Genomic DNA, 15,327 nt, shown 5'->3' with positions numbered 1-15,327 from the left:
TAATGGTTGCCTTTGGGGCAGCAGAAGTGGGTAGGAAGAGTGAGGGCTTCTGGGGGGACCTGGAGATAGTGTTTCTTGACATGGTGGTAAACAGGAGTGCTTCCTTGGTGGTGATTCATCCAGTATTCACTGAGGATTTGTGCTCTTTTTGTATGGATGTTATAGCTTATTAAAGAAAGTTTTTAAAAAGCTGACACTTTTTTATAGTTTCAGGACTTCAATGTTTTTGGTTCCATCAGGTTGATTCCACCCTGAGATTATACATTAATTTTCTTGCACTCTCTTAGAATATTTTAACAGAAATAGTTTTCATATTCAGGTATCTAATTTATGTGAAATTCATTTTTTATAGATAGTGTTAGGGTGTTACTTTTTCTTTGCCCAGATGGACTGTTATTTTAGTAGCACTTGATTTTGCTTCTTGACCCAAAAAGCAAAATATAAAAGCCTAAAATATTTACTATCTGGCCCTTGATAGGAAAAGGTTAGAATGTAAAAACTCCATTTCTATTCTACTCTTGGTTGCTCTAGAAATACAACTTGTATATATAAAGTAATGGAACCTAAACTTAATAAAATATCTTTACTTTCTTCCAGCACAATACCAGGAACCACTAAAATTATTTAAAATTGGAAAATATTTTTATTTCTAATTTGAGAGGAGTCTTTGCTGAAAATGACTACCATCTCTTTGAAAGTTATATATGTGATTCTACCATCTCTTTGAAAGCTATATATATGTGATTTGAAGTAAATTGATAATGGATATAAAAAGAGATATTTAAATTTTGCTTAGTATGTTATTACTGAGTACAATTCAGAAAACATCTTTAAATGTTAAAAAACACACCCTTGAATATCTGATGTCCAGGATATGCTGTTGACTGACAAAAGCAAGGTACAGAAAAATGTGTGTGATGTACCACTGTTTATCTATCCTTCTCATATGCTACCAAGGGAAGTACAAATGTATGTATGTGTCTTTTAAAAAACACACACAAAAATGATAAAGTAAAAATATATTCAAAATGAGTAGCTATATTGGGGAAGAGAGAGTGCAGTGTGGACAGAAAAGGAATGAAAATTAGACTTCTTGAAGGAATGTGTTTTGTAGATTTGACTTTGGAACCATATAATTTTGCATAATTATAAATGTTATTAAATCAAATTTTGAATACAATCTTTAAAAAACAAAATGAAAAAAAATGAAGCTAATTTTATTTATTTTTAAACATATCTTTATTGATTTCAGAGGGAGGAAAAGAGGGGGAGAGAGAGATAGAAACATCAATGATGAGAGAGTCATTGATCGGCTGCCTAGCCTGCAACCCAGGCCTGTGCCCTGACTGGGAATCGAACCCCAATCTCCTGTATCCTAGGTTGATGCTCAACCGCTGAGCCACACCCGGCCGGGCAAAGCTAATTTTATATCGAGTAACCCAAGCAAGAGATGATGGTAGGGTGGTTCCTATGGTATTGGTGGAAGATTCTGGATGGTAAAGGCAACAGGATTTGCTGATGGATTGGATTTGGGTGTAAAAGAGACAGCCCAGCTGGCGTGGCTCAGCAGCTGAGTGTTGACCTAGGATCCAGGAGATCCAGGTTCGATTCCCGGTCAGGGCACATGCCCGGGTTGCGGGCTCCATCCTCAGTCGGGGGCGTGTAGGAGGCAGCTGATCAATGACTCTCTCATCATTGGTGTTTCCATCTCTCTCTCCCCCTCTCCCTTCCTCTCTCTGAAATCAATAAAGATATGTTGAAAAAAGAAAAAAGAAAAAAAGAGACAAAAGTCAAGGCTTTAGGCCTGGGGAACTAGAAAGTTGATGTGTGGAAGACTGCAGGAGGAGGCTTGGTTTTAGACATAACTTTGAGATGTCTATCAGACATCCAACAGAAATGTGGAATGGGCAGCTGGATATATGAATTTGGAGGTCAGGGAAGAGGTCCTCAAAAGATTCAAATTGAAATCATCCCTGCTAATAAGTGAAAACAAAATTAGAATATCACCATTACGCAATCCCCAATAAATTAATGGCTCTACGGTGTAGACAATGAATATCAACGGCTGCTAGCATGTCAAAAGAGGTATAAGCAGACATTATGTACCATCCGATGAAAAAATGCCTATGGTCTTGCCAAAGGGATCAAGCCTCTTGATCCAGCTGCTTGGAGCGTGATGAACTGCATTTTGAGTATGCAATCAGCAAACCCAGACTGTGGGAAATTCTATAGGCTCTTCAACAATAAATTGTAAGACTAGGACAGGAATGGAGGGGGAATATGTAGATTAAGGAGATTTAAATAACACCAAATTAAAAAATGGGCAGTACTGGGCTCTAATATTCGAGGTGTATATTTAGGTGCTGAGGCAATGAAGAAACAGGATAAGTGACTGCTATAGAAGTTGGAATGGTGGTTGATCTGGGGGAGAGGGAGGAAGCTGTGAATGGATAGGACATATGACGGGAGTTTTTGGGGCAGTTGGCAGTGTCCTATTTTTTTTTGGCTAAGGTGGCAGTTGCAGTTGGTAGTGGAGTTCCCTTGTAAAACTTCATAAAGCTATACATTTGCTTGATGTGGTTTTGTATTTTTAAAAAATCTTTTGACTCCTTTCACCCATTTCTCCCACCTCCCACCAATCACTACATCTGGCAACCACTAATCTGTTCTCTGTATCTATCAACTTTGTTTTTGTTTTGTTTTTTAGAGTTGTCTTATTTTCAAGTGGAAGTTGCCTTTTTTATTAATAAAATATTTTGGGTATAGCAAAGAAGTATGGAGAATAAATACAAGAACACTTGTAGACCCACCAATCTAGTTAAAATGTTACCAATACAATGAATGTCTCCTGTATACCCTTCCTCAGTTTCATTCTCCCCCTTCACTTTGCAGAGCTAAGCACTTTCTTGAATTTCGTGTTTATCATTCCCATTCATGATTTTATACTTTTACATATAGAAGTTCTCCTTTCTGAGGGCTCAATCAAGAGTATGTGCAACTAATATATTTTTTCCTTTATGTCATTATCATTGGAATTATTAGCTGATAATTGTTAAAAAGCAGAGTTTCATTAGAATATCCTTACCTTCCCATTTGAATTGTGGTTTTTGGTTCAGCTCTAAGAAGCACTAGTCTAAGCACTGTTGCTGCTGTTTCCTAAAAATAAATTGTCAGCAGTTACTTCGTAGAAGATTGTAGTATTTTTCATTATTCCTCTCCTAAATTTACTTATGTTCTGATTAGTTTATTAAGGGGCAACTGTTTTCTAGAACTGCCTATGGTCTTGCCAAAGGGATCAAGCTTCTTGATTACGAATTAGTAAGAGGCAAGTTATCATGAAATATTCATATAAATATTCAGATTCATGTGAATCTGAAGGAAAATATAAAAATCATATAAATATATATATACTATATACATATATACATGTGCAAATATGGGTTGTACTAGATAATCAGTCTTATTTTTACAGTCACATCTTATATATGGCTTTGAGGCTGGGAAGCACTATCTCATCAAGTATTTTTTCGGTGACTTCTAGTCACTGAAACTATAAATAAAATGTTAATGGATTAAAAGTATTCAGCTCTTGTTCTGATTACCCTTTTTTTAAAGATAAACATTTTGATTCACTGATCTCTTTCTAGAAAATAGAAAACAAATAATTGCTGAGATCTCTTATACCTGTTTCTTTTCTTTCTTTTTTTTAATCCTCACCAGAGGATATTTTTTCCATTGCTTTTTCAGAGAGAGTGGGACAGAGAGAGAGAGAGAGAGGGAGAGAGAAGCATTGATATGAAAGAGACACATCAACTGGTTGCCTCCCACATGCTCCCTGACCCTCCCCAACTGGGGCTGGGGATTGAGCCTGCAACAGAGGTACATGCCCTTGGCCGAAATCAAACCTCTGGACCCTTCAGTCCGCAGGTTGACGTGCTAACCACTGAGCAAAACTGGCTAGGACTTATACCTGTTTCTTATAGGGCTCATTCTTTGGTTAAAATTTGTAAGATGTTACAATGATCCAGAATACCTTAAATCCCATTACTTTTCTTTAGAAGTATGAACAGAACCTGAAAGTTATTGAAGAAAATTTAAAGAGCCACACTCTTAATTAACCTTTCCACTTTCACAAAATGATACTTGAAATACAAACTTTTGATTATTAGCTTTAAAAGTTTTTTTTATTAATCCTCACCTGAGGATATGTTTTACTGAATTTAGAGTGAGGGGAAGGGAGTGTGTGTGTGTGTGTGTGTGTGTGTGTTTGTGAGAGAGAGAGAGAAACATTGATGTATGAGAGAAACATTGATCGATTGCCTCCCGTATGCACCCCTACCAGGAATTGAACCCACAATCTAGGTATGTGCCCTGACCAGGAATCGAACTGGCAACCTTTTGGTGCATGCAACAATGCTTCAACCAACTGAGCCATGTCAGCCAGGGCCAAAAATTATTATTAATGGTAGACAGCAAAGCTTGAAATTCTGGATACTGCTTGAGCTGTATTCTCTAGGAAACAATTTCCTAAGAAACAAGAAAAATTAAGGGAATACATAAACTTTCAGTTACTCTACTATCATCACTGGAACATATTCCCCTAGCATTCCCCATGTGTCTTGTTTAGAGTAAAAAAAAATCCATGAAATAATAGCAAAATTTAAAACAAAGCAAATGGCAACATGAGGCAGTAGCAGAGTGACAAACAGGCCTCTAGTTCTGTTTTTGGAGTTAAAGTACTGCATGACTTAAGAAAGAGACTTGTCTGGGTCTGTTCTTTGTGAAAAATGACGGAAGTGGGCAAGATGATCTTTAGGACCCCGTCCAGCTCTAGGACCCTACAATAGCAATTGATTTGATCTTATGATTAAGCTTTGGTAGGTACCAGTACTTTTCTAATGAATATAAAATATTTGTGACATTAATATTTAGCATTGAGAAAAGACATGATAGAACTGTTCTTTAAGGCCCCATGTTATCCCTTTCCTTCTTCCTGGTCAGTGTTTTGCGCAGCAATCATTCTAAACCTTTAATCCTTTCCTCCAATTGCACACTGCTCCAACCCCTTCCACTCTCTTACTTTCCTTCATGCTTCATAAAGAGAAGCCATTGGGCTTATGAACTCCTTCAACTTTCGGTCCCTCTCCCTCCTTAATTAATTAAACATTCATTGAGGACCTACTGTGCAAAGACAGAGATGAAGACAGTCCCTGTTCTGAAGGAGTCTGACAGCAGAGACAAGTAAGTAAAAGAAGATTCTAATTCAGCCAAGTAAGCAGTTTGGTAAAGGGATGTAAATTAGCCTGGGCATGGAGAAGGCTTCAAGGAGGGATTGAGAAAAGTCTCAAAGTGCAGAAGAGGTTATACTGCTAAAAGTGAAGACAAGCGGGTTCCAGGGAGAGGGAAGAGGGCATAAAGGGAGACGCTGGTGAGGCTGGAGAACAACATGAAGGCCAGGAGAGCTGGAGCACAGAGATATGCAGGGGAGGAGGGACTAATCATGGGAAAGCCCTGCCAGGGAGGGCCTTGAATGCCGGGCTAAGTAGTATGGGTTTTATTCTGTCTGTAATCAGGTACCACCAAATGACTTTAAGCCGCAGAGAGACATGGTCATATTTGCTTTCAGCAACAATCACTTGAGCAGCAGTGTGGAGGCTGGCTTTGAGAGGGACAAAGCTAAAGTCTGGGAGATCAGTAAGGAGGCAATTAAAAAATAATTTTATTATTTATTTATTATCTATTGATTTTGTGTGTGTGAGAGAGGGAGAGATCAATTTGTTGTTCCACTTATTTATGCCTTCATTGGTTGTTTCTTGTATGTGCCCTGACTGGGGATCAAACCCACAACCTGTTGTATCAGGACAATGCTCTAACCACCTGAGCTACACGGCCAGTGCATGGAGGCACTTTCTTTTCTTTTTTTCTTTTAAAAAGAATAAAGATGCTTATTTGTTTTAAAATGAACACTCCAAAGGCACATATATAAAATGTATGATTACTCAAAATTTATCTTAAGCAGCTTAGTTTTATAATTCTCTGTCTTCCATCTTCTATTCCATCGGTCACTGCTGAAGATGGTTCAACAGCTACTTTTTTGAAGCCAGATAGGTTCAGGATTCCAGCTAGCATCCAGGGCAGACAGGCCAGCTCTGCCAGAACTACAACTAAAAGCCTTCTCCTAGCGAGTCTCTCCAGAAACCAGGAGGCACGTTCAATAACTCTTCATGACAAAAATTGCGGGCCTAGATGACGACATGGTTCAAAAACAAAGAAATGGATTCAAGACATACTCAGGAGACAGAACTACTTGAAGTTGGTGACAAAGAACAAATTCGAAGGTGAAGAAGGAAAAATTGAAGGTGACTCACAGTTTCCAGCATGAACGGCTCAGTAGAGCTACTCAGCAAGATTAGAAATACACGGGGAGGAATTAGGAAAGAATTAATTTAGTTCTTCTGTTAGGTAATCTGCAGAGAGAGATTACTTTGGAAGTGGATTTGACAATGATTGAAGTAAAGGTGTCCAGGGGTGGGAATGAATGTGTCGAGTTAAGAGAGGACTGAAGTTAGAACCCTAAGGAACACAGCATTTAAGGGATTGGTAGAGGAGAGCCCCAAAAGGAGATCAAGTTCTATCCACCCCGCTCATTTCCCCAAGAGAAAGAGGGCATTCCTTGAATCCAAGGCACACATCTCCACTGCCACACTGGATTCTATTCCTTTGTGCTCCAGGTCTTGCTCCACCAACAGCTCCTCCTCTCTTGTAGCTCCAAACTCTTCCCATTAGCCTATACAAATGTGAAACTTTTCTCTGTACTAAAAAATGAGGCCCCTTCCTGGACCACGCTTCTAGCTTTCACTGTATCTCATTCCCTTTCTTTTTTTTTTTTTAGTTTTGAATAACTTTTTTAAAAAAAATTATCTTTATTGTTGAAAGTATTACAGGTGTCCCATTTTTTCCCCCCAATTGATCCCCTCCACTTCATTCCCATCCCCTCCCCAGGCCTTCAGCCTGTCATTGTCTGTGTCCGTGGGTTATGCATATATGCATATAACTTCTTTGGTTAATCTCTTCCCACCCTCCACCCCCTTCCCTCTTCCCTCTGAAATATGATCATCTGTTACATGCATCAGTGTCTCTGGATCTATTTAGTTTGTCAGATTCCTTTGTTCATTAGCTTCTTGTTAAAGAAGCCCCTTCAACATCTCCTGTAGTGCTGGTCTGGTGGTGATGAACTCCTTTAGCTTTTTCTTATCTGTGAAGCTCCTTATCTGGCCTTCATTTCTAAATGATAACTTTGCTGGGTAGAGCAATCTTGGTGGTAGTTCCATGTTTTTCATCACTTTGAATATTTCTTGCCACTCCCTTCTGGCCTGCAAAGTTTATGTTGAGAAATCAGCTGACAGTAGTATGGGTGCTCCTTTGTAGGTAACTAATTGCTTTTCTCTTGCTGCTTTTAAGATTCTCTCTTTGTCTTTAAACTTTGGCATTTTAATTATGATGTGTCTTGCTGTGGGCCTCTTTGGGTTCCTCTTGTTTGGGACCTCTGTGCTTCCTGGACTTGTAAGTCTATTTCTTTCCCCAGGTAGGGGAAGTTTTCTGTCATTATTTTTTCAAATAGGTTTTCAATTTCTTGCTGTCTTTCCTCTCCTTCTGGCACCCCAATAATATGAATGTTGGGCCTCTTGAAGTTGTCCCAGAGGCTCCTTATACTATCTTCATATTTCTGGATTCTTTTTGCTCTTCTGGTTGGGTGTTTTTTGTTTCTTCATGTTCCAAATTTCTGATTTGATTCTCAGCATCCTCTACCCTACTGTTGATTCCCTGTAAATTATTCTTCATTTCAGTTCCTGTATCCTTCATTTCAAATTGGTACTTAATATGTCATCGATTTTCTCAGTTATTTTCATCATACTCTTACTAATATGGTTGAGTATCCTTATAAACAAAATTCTGAACTCTGTATGTTAGCTTGCTTGGATCTATTTCATTTAGTTCCTCTTCTAGAGATTTCTTCTGTTCTTTCCTTTGTGACATTTTTTTTTTTTTTTTTTTTGCCTCTACATTTTGTCTGCTTGCTGGTGTTTGTTTCTATGTATTAGGTAGAGCTGCTATGTCTTCTGGAATTTGTAGAGTGGCTTTGTGTAGTAGGTGTCCTGTAGGGTCCAGTGGCTCAGCCTCCCCAGTCACCTGAGCTGGGCCTTCTAGGTGCTCCCAATCAGCTGCGAGGACCAGCTGCAAATACAGCCAAAAAGCTGCTGTGCTGGAGACACCCCTATGGAGCAAGATTTACTTCAGTGGAGCTTTGGTAAAGACCCTTGAGTGTGCCACTCGTGGATGTGGTAGGGTTGTAATCCAGCGTGGTCGAGTCTGACCACCAGGTGCAGTGTCTCTGGGGCCTCCCGGGAGGTGCAAAGTCAGCCTCTGCCTGTGTCTTGCCCAGGGCCACCCAGCATGAGCTACTCAGCAGAGAGTAGTTGGCTGCTACTTGTGCTGGGCTTGGAGGTGCCCAGGAGAGGCCCAGCTATGAGCCAATGCAGCTGCCGCTAGTGCCAGGCCTGGGGCCACTTATCAAGCCATATGGGGCCAGCTGCTGCTTGTTTGAGAGATTTTAGGAAAGTCCTAAGCATGGGGCTCTAGAGGCCCCTTGCACAGAAAAGCTCCTGGAAATGGCCTGGATGAGCTGCAGGTGGGGAGGGGCGGGGCCTCCAGGAATCACAGGGCGGGGCCAAAGGTGGGAGTCAGGTGCTGGCAATTCAAACATGGCGCCTGCCTGCCGCTGTGTGCGGGGAGGACTCGCCACAGGAGCCACAGCCTCTGCCAGCCCTTCTGCCCGGGAGGAAGCCGCCCTCCGCCTCTCGCCCGGATCTCAGGCAGGTTAGTTCCTCCCCGAGTGTCCCGGGTCTTTTCAGGCTGCTGCCCGGCACTGGGCTCAGAGGGAGCGTCCGAGTGAGTCCGTGCCGGGCCCTTTAGGAGGAGCTGCTGGGGCTCCCGCGGCCTCTGCGACCCTCAGCCACAGTCCCCGCTGGTTTCACAGCCCGGAGTTGTGGGGACGTCTCCTCCCGGCCCTGGGCTAGGGGCCTGATGTGGGGCTGGGACCCCTCACTGCTCCGGGAAACCCCCACCGCTGAGATTCCCTCCCGGGTTTACCCTGCGGCACCGGGTGTGGGCCCGCGGCCTGGTCTCCAGGATTCAGGCCCGATCCACCCGCGTCTCCGCCCCTCCTCCCGGTCTCGATGCTCCTTCAGCTCCCTGGTTGTGGGGCTTCTGTTCAGCCAGATCTCAGGAGGCTCTGAGTGGTGTTGGTTCTGTATTTTAGTTGTGATTTTGATGTGGTTGAGGGAGGCGGTGGGTGCAGCTGTTACCTACGCCGCCATCTTGTTTCTCCATCAGTAACTTTAAATCCATTCCCTTTTTAAATTCTTGAAAGAACAATCTAATTTCACTCTCTTTAGTTCCTCATCTCCCATTCGCTTGGTTTAAAGCAGCCTGGCTTCTGTCTCTACCACTTCTACCAAACTGCTAAGTGTAAGGTTACCAATCATCTAATTGTTGAGTCCAATGAACACCTTTTAGATCTTGTTCAACTTCTTTGGGGTGTGAAACATCCTCGTAACTTTCCTTCCTTGGCTTTCAGGACACTGCTGCTCTCCTCTGCTGACTCACCTATCTATTCTGTTCTTAAACAGTGTTCTGCCTTTTGGTCTTGTCTCTTTTTACTCTCTATACTTTTCTCTGAGATCTTACCCACTTCTACTATCTTCAGGTGTTAGCCTTGACCCTCTGAGTGCTACCTATTGAACATTTTTGTTACTCAAGCTTTTGGGAATAGGTGGAGGAATAAATACACAAATAGATCAGTCATTTCCAATAGACAACAAAATTCACCCAGTCCCTGCATTTCCTCTGACTCCCTCCCCCACAATCCTGCTCCTCCATCTGTAATTTCTATCTTGTTTACTGACAACCTAAGGGGAAAAAATTGACAAATCATCGCATTATACACCTTAAACTTACAAAATGTTATATGTCAATTCTATCTCAATAGAGCTGGGGGGAGGGGGGAAAGAAAAAAAAATAAAGAATTATCCTGACATATACACCATGGAATACTACGCAGCTGTAAAGAAGAAGGATCTCACGCCTTTGGGACAGTATGGATGGACCTGGAAAAAATTATGCTAAGCAAAATAAACCAGGCAGAGAAAGACAAACATCACATGATCTCACTTATAGGTGGAATCTAAATAACTTAATAAACTGATGAACAGAATAGATTCAATGGCATGGAAACACAGATGAGACTGATGAATGTCAGAGGGATGGAGGAGGGCGGGTGGGTGGAGGGGAAGAGAGTAACCAAAGAATTTATATGCATATATGCACAACCCAAGGACACCGACAATGGTGGGGAGAGGGACTGGGGAGGGGGGTGGGATGGGGTGGAATGGGTCAGTGGGGTGATAAAGGGACATTTGTAATATTTTAAACAAACAAACAAAAAGAATTATCCTAAGCATGACCCTGTTACTAACTCCTGAGGATTAGTTTTACAAAGTCGTTTTTTAGGACCCGCCCCTTCCTTTCTACTGTGGGTGCCTTAGCTCAGGCCCTTCCATCTTCTACATGAACTGTAACAGTACCCCCCTAACTGGTTCTCTCTCCTCCAGTCCACCTTCCGCGTTGCAACCAGACCAAACCTACCAGAAGATGATTCTGATCATGCTATTCCTTTACTTATACTTAATTGCTTCCCAGCTTCTCCAGGATAAAGTGAATATAGGCCCCCTCATTAACTACCCTCTGCCTGCTCTTCTGACCTCATCTTCATCCCCCACAGAGCAGGACCCTGCGCTCGAGCCCTGTGAGGTTCTTGAGGTCGCCTGTTTCCTCTGCTCCGGGTCCCTATTTCCCTTTCCTGTGCCAGGCTAAGGCTAACTCTTATAAGGCTTCTAATTCTAAGCCAAGCACCCTAACACCGCCTCCTCTGTGGTCGCAAGCAGCCACCCACGTGAACGTTACAGGAGCAGCCTCGACCTGCCTGCGCCGAAATGCTCTTTACACTGCAGGACGCCTGTGTGCAGCCCTTGGACACAGAGGGATAACAAGCTCATCAAGCGACAACTCCAGGCGCCGTCTTCTCTTCTCTACTGCACCCTCCACCCCTTTAACCAGGGATTATGCAGCTAACACATGGTCAATAAGTGTGTGTTGAGCTGCCTGTTAGTTCTCCTCAGGGGAGAGAAAACCCTTAACGGTTCCCGGTAACCGGACAGGGCTGCTAATCACCGCCAAGTGGGTGGCGCGCAGCACCTATCCTGACCACTAGGTGGCGCGCGTGCGACTCCGCTGCTCCGGCGCCCGAGAGGCTGGAGCTCCAGAGGTTCCGGCCCGGGACTCGCCGCCCCGCGGGCCCGGCCGCGCACGGGGCGGGGCCTCTCGCCCTCCCCCGGGGCTCGCGCTGGGCCGCCCCGCGGCGCGGCAGGCCCCACCTTTCAAAAACAGAACGCGCGAAGGCGGAGTGACGACTTCGGGTACCTGATAGGAGCCGCCGGTCAAGGCCAGTTCCGCTAGGATCACTCGGCCATTCGCAATGCAGCTGTAGGTGATCGTCATAGTGGGCGGGCCCGGGAGGGAAGGGTTCCCGCGCTACTAACGGCCCGGGACCGCCTCGGGGCGGAGACGGGGGCGCGAGTGGGCGGGGCTCTGGAGGAGGGCGGTGCCTGCGCAGGCGCGAGGAGAGATTGATTGGCGTGGAGGGAGGCGGGGCCCCTTCTTGCCCCGGCTGAGTCTGTGATGAGCTGGGAGACAGGTCTCTGGAAAACTGGCTTTGGGTGAGTGAAGCCCTTCTTTGTAGTCATCCTTAAAATCACTCAAGAGCCAGTTTACTTCACAGTACTCACCTACATAGAATTCATAACCTAACACGTAAAATATAGACGGTGATTTAAAATAAAATTCATTAATGAACTCAACAAGCATTGGTCGAACTCCCACAGTGCGCCAAGTGCCCCAGATGAACAAGTGTGCATAGTTTTAGCTTCAGACCCTCCCTTTGAGGAGGTCTATTCTAGAAGTGATTACAGAGGCACATGCAGATAAATGCCAATCTCAAGTGACATATATGCATGTGCTATAATGTAAAGATAAACGAAGTTGCAGAAGCTGGAGTGGAGGTGATAGGGGCACTTATAATTTCCATAGATTGAGCACCTGAATTAACTGAAATATAATCATATTACTTATAAATTATAGAACATATATACTCATGTGAGCAGGGTTTAGGTTTCTCTTTAAGTTTCTTTTTCTTACGCCTTTGCGCCCCTACACTTCCCTTGATCAGGGAAGAAGCAATTAAGGAGGTGACGCAGCTGTGGACAATCTGTCATTGAACAGGCAGTGATCAGGCCGCCCCATCCAGGGGTCAAGATATCTCGATACATCTTATCGAGACATTGCCAGATGACCAAGAACAATAGCTGAGCCCGAGGACCTCCGGGACTACACATAGCTGCATTCCGTTCCCAGCCTCAGTTTACCCCATTTCCCTATATAACCCTATCCCTCAGGCCACTCCTTAAGACAGGTTTTAGATGCTCATATGCTCCCTGTCTTCTTGGTTGGCTGGCCTTCTCAATAAACGCCTTATTTGATTAAATCCTGCCTCCGTTGCATTGGACACAGCCATGGGCAGCCGGAACCCCACCGGAGTTTCCCGGTAACAGAGGCACTTAATCCTTGGGAGAAGGAGCAGAGCTGTCAGAGTCACTCTCGACTTAGAGGATGGGTTGGAATTCTCCCAGGGGGAAGGAAAGCTAGCACAGCCTAAGCGGAGGGAGCAGCTCCTGAAGACTCGAGGAAAGGCAGGTTTAGGGACGGTGCAGGTGAGTGTGGCAGAGGAAAGGCTATGGAAGAGTGGGCAGAGTGGTAGTAATGACAGAATGACTTGTTAACCTAGACCTTGAGTTTCTTGACAAGAATTTTTTAAGGTATAAGCTTGTATATTTTCATTAGTAAGGTGTTGTGGAAGAGTGGAAAGAAGTCAGACAATACTTGGATTCAAATATAGACATTGCTAATTACTCTGTGCCTTTAATGTAACTTAACCTTTCTGAGACTCCGTATCCTAAAGTGTAAAATGGGGATCGTTGTCAAGTTTAAATTAAGTAATTTAAGTTTAAATTACTTAAGTAATTTAAACTTAAATTATTTAATTAAGTAATTAAATTATGCAAAATTCTTAGCATATGGTAGATAAGCAGTTGCAATCCTTATTGTGATAAATACATTAATGAAAATTACTTTCTTGCTCCCAATGGTATAACTTTATTTATTTATTTATTTATTTATTTATTTATTTTTAAATATATCTTTATTGATTTCAGAGAGAGGAAAGGAAAGGGAGAGAGAGAGAAACATCAAGATGAGAGAGTTATTGATCAGCTGCAGCCCGCAACCTGGGCATGTGCCCTGACCGGGAGTCGAACCCTGATCGCCTGGATCCTAGGTCGACGCTCAACCACTGAGCCACGCCTGGCTGGGCCCGATGGTATAACTTTAAAGGAAAGTGTCCTTTTTGGGATGCCTGGCAAAGAGGTGAAGACAGGTAGTAACTGAGTTTGTATTAACCCAGTGTAGTAAAATTGGATTTGACAAGCAAGTGTCAAAACAGGTCTGAACTGTAGCTCTTCAGAAAAATGCCTTGTTGAATCATGTAGCCTTCTATATAAGGGAAATCTTGGATAATGCCTTGTGTTACAGGTGGAGTGACTGAATTAAAAGCTCTGGTTACATTCTTATATGTGGGACAATGAAATACGTTAATTCTGAGGTAATGTGTTAGTATATTCTTGCTTATAGTAAAAATAAGCAGAACAAACTTGGCCATATTGTAGTGTGCCTTCTGTTTATTAAATAGTGGAGCTGAAAGGGCCTGGGCAATGAAATCATGAGCTGTCGTAATGATAACAAGCAGCTGATGGTTGGAGAGGTAATTATGGGGCCTCCCTTGTCTTAGTTTCACCCTGTCATTAAAACAATCCTGTGTGGTGGGTTCGCTTTGCACAATCCACAAATTCAGGCCTACAGCAAAGTAAAGCGTAATTTATAACACACCTCATTGTCTGAGCTCCATTTTACCTAATATCTGAGGCTTAATCTAGTTGATGTTGGGTTTCCTCAGTTACCTCAGAAGATCCCCCTTCCCTTCTTTCTACATGAGTGTCTATGTGTGTGGGGAGCTTGGTGCAGGGGGAGATATTCTGATTCATGGCCTTCATCTCTCTAAGGTGGCATCTGCTGCTAATGTTTGTTATTTATCTGTCTCCAATCAGCAGTTCACACGCTCTACTTGGCATCTCACGGCCCCTTCAGGTGCTCTGGTTCTCTCTCAGTGACTTCTGTGGCTCTCTTGAGGGCAAGGGAAACCTTCTGCTGCGCTCTGAGGCATTGGGAGCTTGGAGGGGCTGCCTCCGGCCTCTGGCCAGAACGCCTGCTGGATGTGCTGTCACTCTGTGGTCACGCGGGGAGCAGCTCTTAGATCTTCCCTCACTGGGAGGCCAGCCCTTGGATTCCCAGCTTACCGAGCGTCCTCTCGTCTCTATAGTCCATCACTCCTCACCTTGCAGTGGGGACTCCGGGGCATTGGGTTGCTTCCTCTGACTCTCCGCTCTGCCCTCCACCGGCCTGTGGAGGCTCCAGCAGGCCTAGTGGGGAACCTCCCATCAGCCAGGCATTCTTCCCAGTTTATGGCATTAATGTGGGCTTTTGCTGTGCGTATACTCTCCCTTCAGGCAGTTTCCAAAGTCTATTTTGGGAACATTATGAGCTGAGAATCTTGTTCTTTTTCCCTCTGCTCTTTCTTCCTCCCTGCCCTTCCTCTCCATTCTCCATTTCCTCTGTTCTTCCTTTTTATGCAAAAGGGATAACTGGGAATAAACAGCACTGCAGGTGGTATAAAACATCACAGGCATTTGCACCTTTCCCGTGTAGTTCCACAAAACCCAGAGGATGGGGCAGAAAGAATGGTGAGAAGCTGGGCCCTGGGAAGGAGAAGTGGGACATTTCACCACTGTCCATTTCTTTTAAAACAAGACTTTAGACCTCATGGCTACTTCCATCCACTAGCAGGCCTACCGTCTTTGCTTTTCAGAGATTAGCTTTTCAGAAAGAAAAGTCACTAATTTTTGAATCATCCTGTTTCTGAGGTCACTGAAGAGTTTGTAAATACTTCACAAGCTAGAAACTTTCAAGTGCTCACTAAGTCAGGATGTGTTTTATTAAGTATTGACGGTCTATAAATAAGTAAAAGTTCTCTTTTACTTATTG

The 15,327-nt window shown here is 43.5% G+C and overlaps 1 protein-coding gene across 1 annotated transcript in view; it reads right to left on the bottom strand.

The window, feature by feature from the left end:
- The window catches only part of LOC308552632 (uncharacterized protein), a 37,207-nt gene extending 25,584 nt beyond the window's left edge, over positions 1–11,623 (bottom strand). The window contains exons 1-2 of the mRNA XM_081127837.1: positions 11,539–11,623; positions 3,086–3,156 (exon numbers count right to left, since the gene is read on the bottom strand). Coding sequence (XP_080983963.1) covers positions 3,086–3,156; positions 11,539–11,616 — 149 coding nt within the window. The 5' untranslated portion in view covers positions 11,617–11,623. The remainder of the gene's footprint in view (positions 1–3,085; positions 3,157–11,538) is intronic.
- Positions 11,624–15,327: the final 3,704 nt, after the last annotated feature.

The sequence above is a fragment of the Miniopterus schreibersii genome (genome assembly GCF_964146895.1).
Source record: "Miniopterus schreibersii genome assembly, chromosome: 1".
NCBI lineage: Eukaryota > Metazoa > Chordata > Mammalia > Chiroptera > Miniopteridae > Miniopterus > Miniopterus schreibersii.
This window is presented reverse-complemented; position numbering and strand designations above follow the sequence as displayed.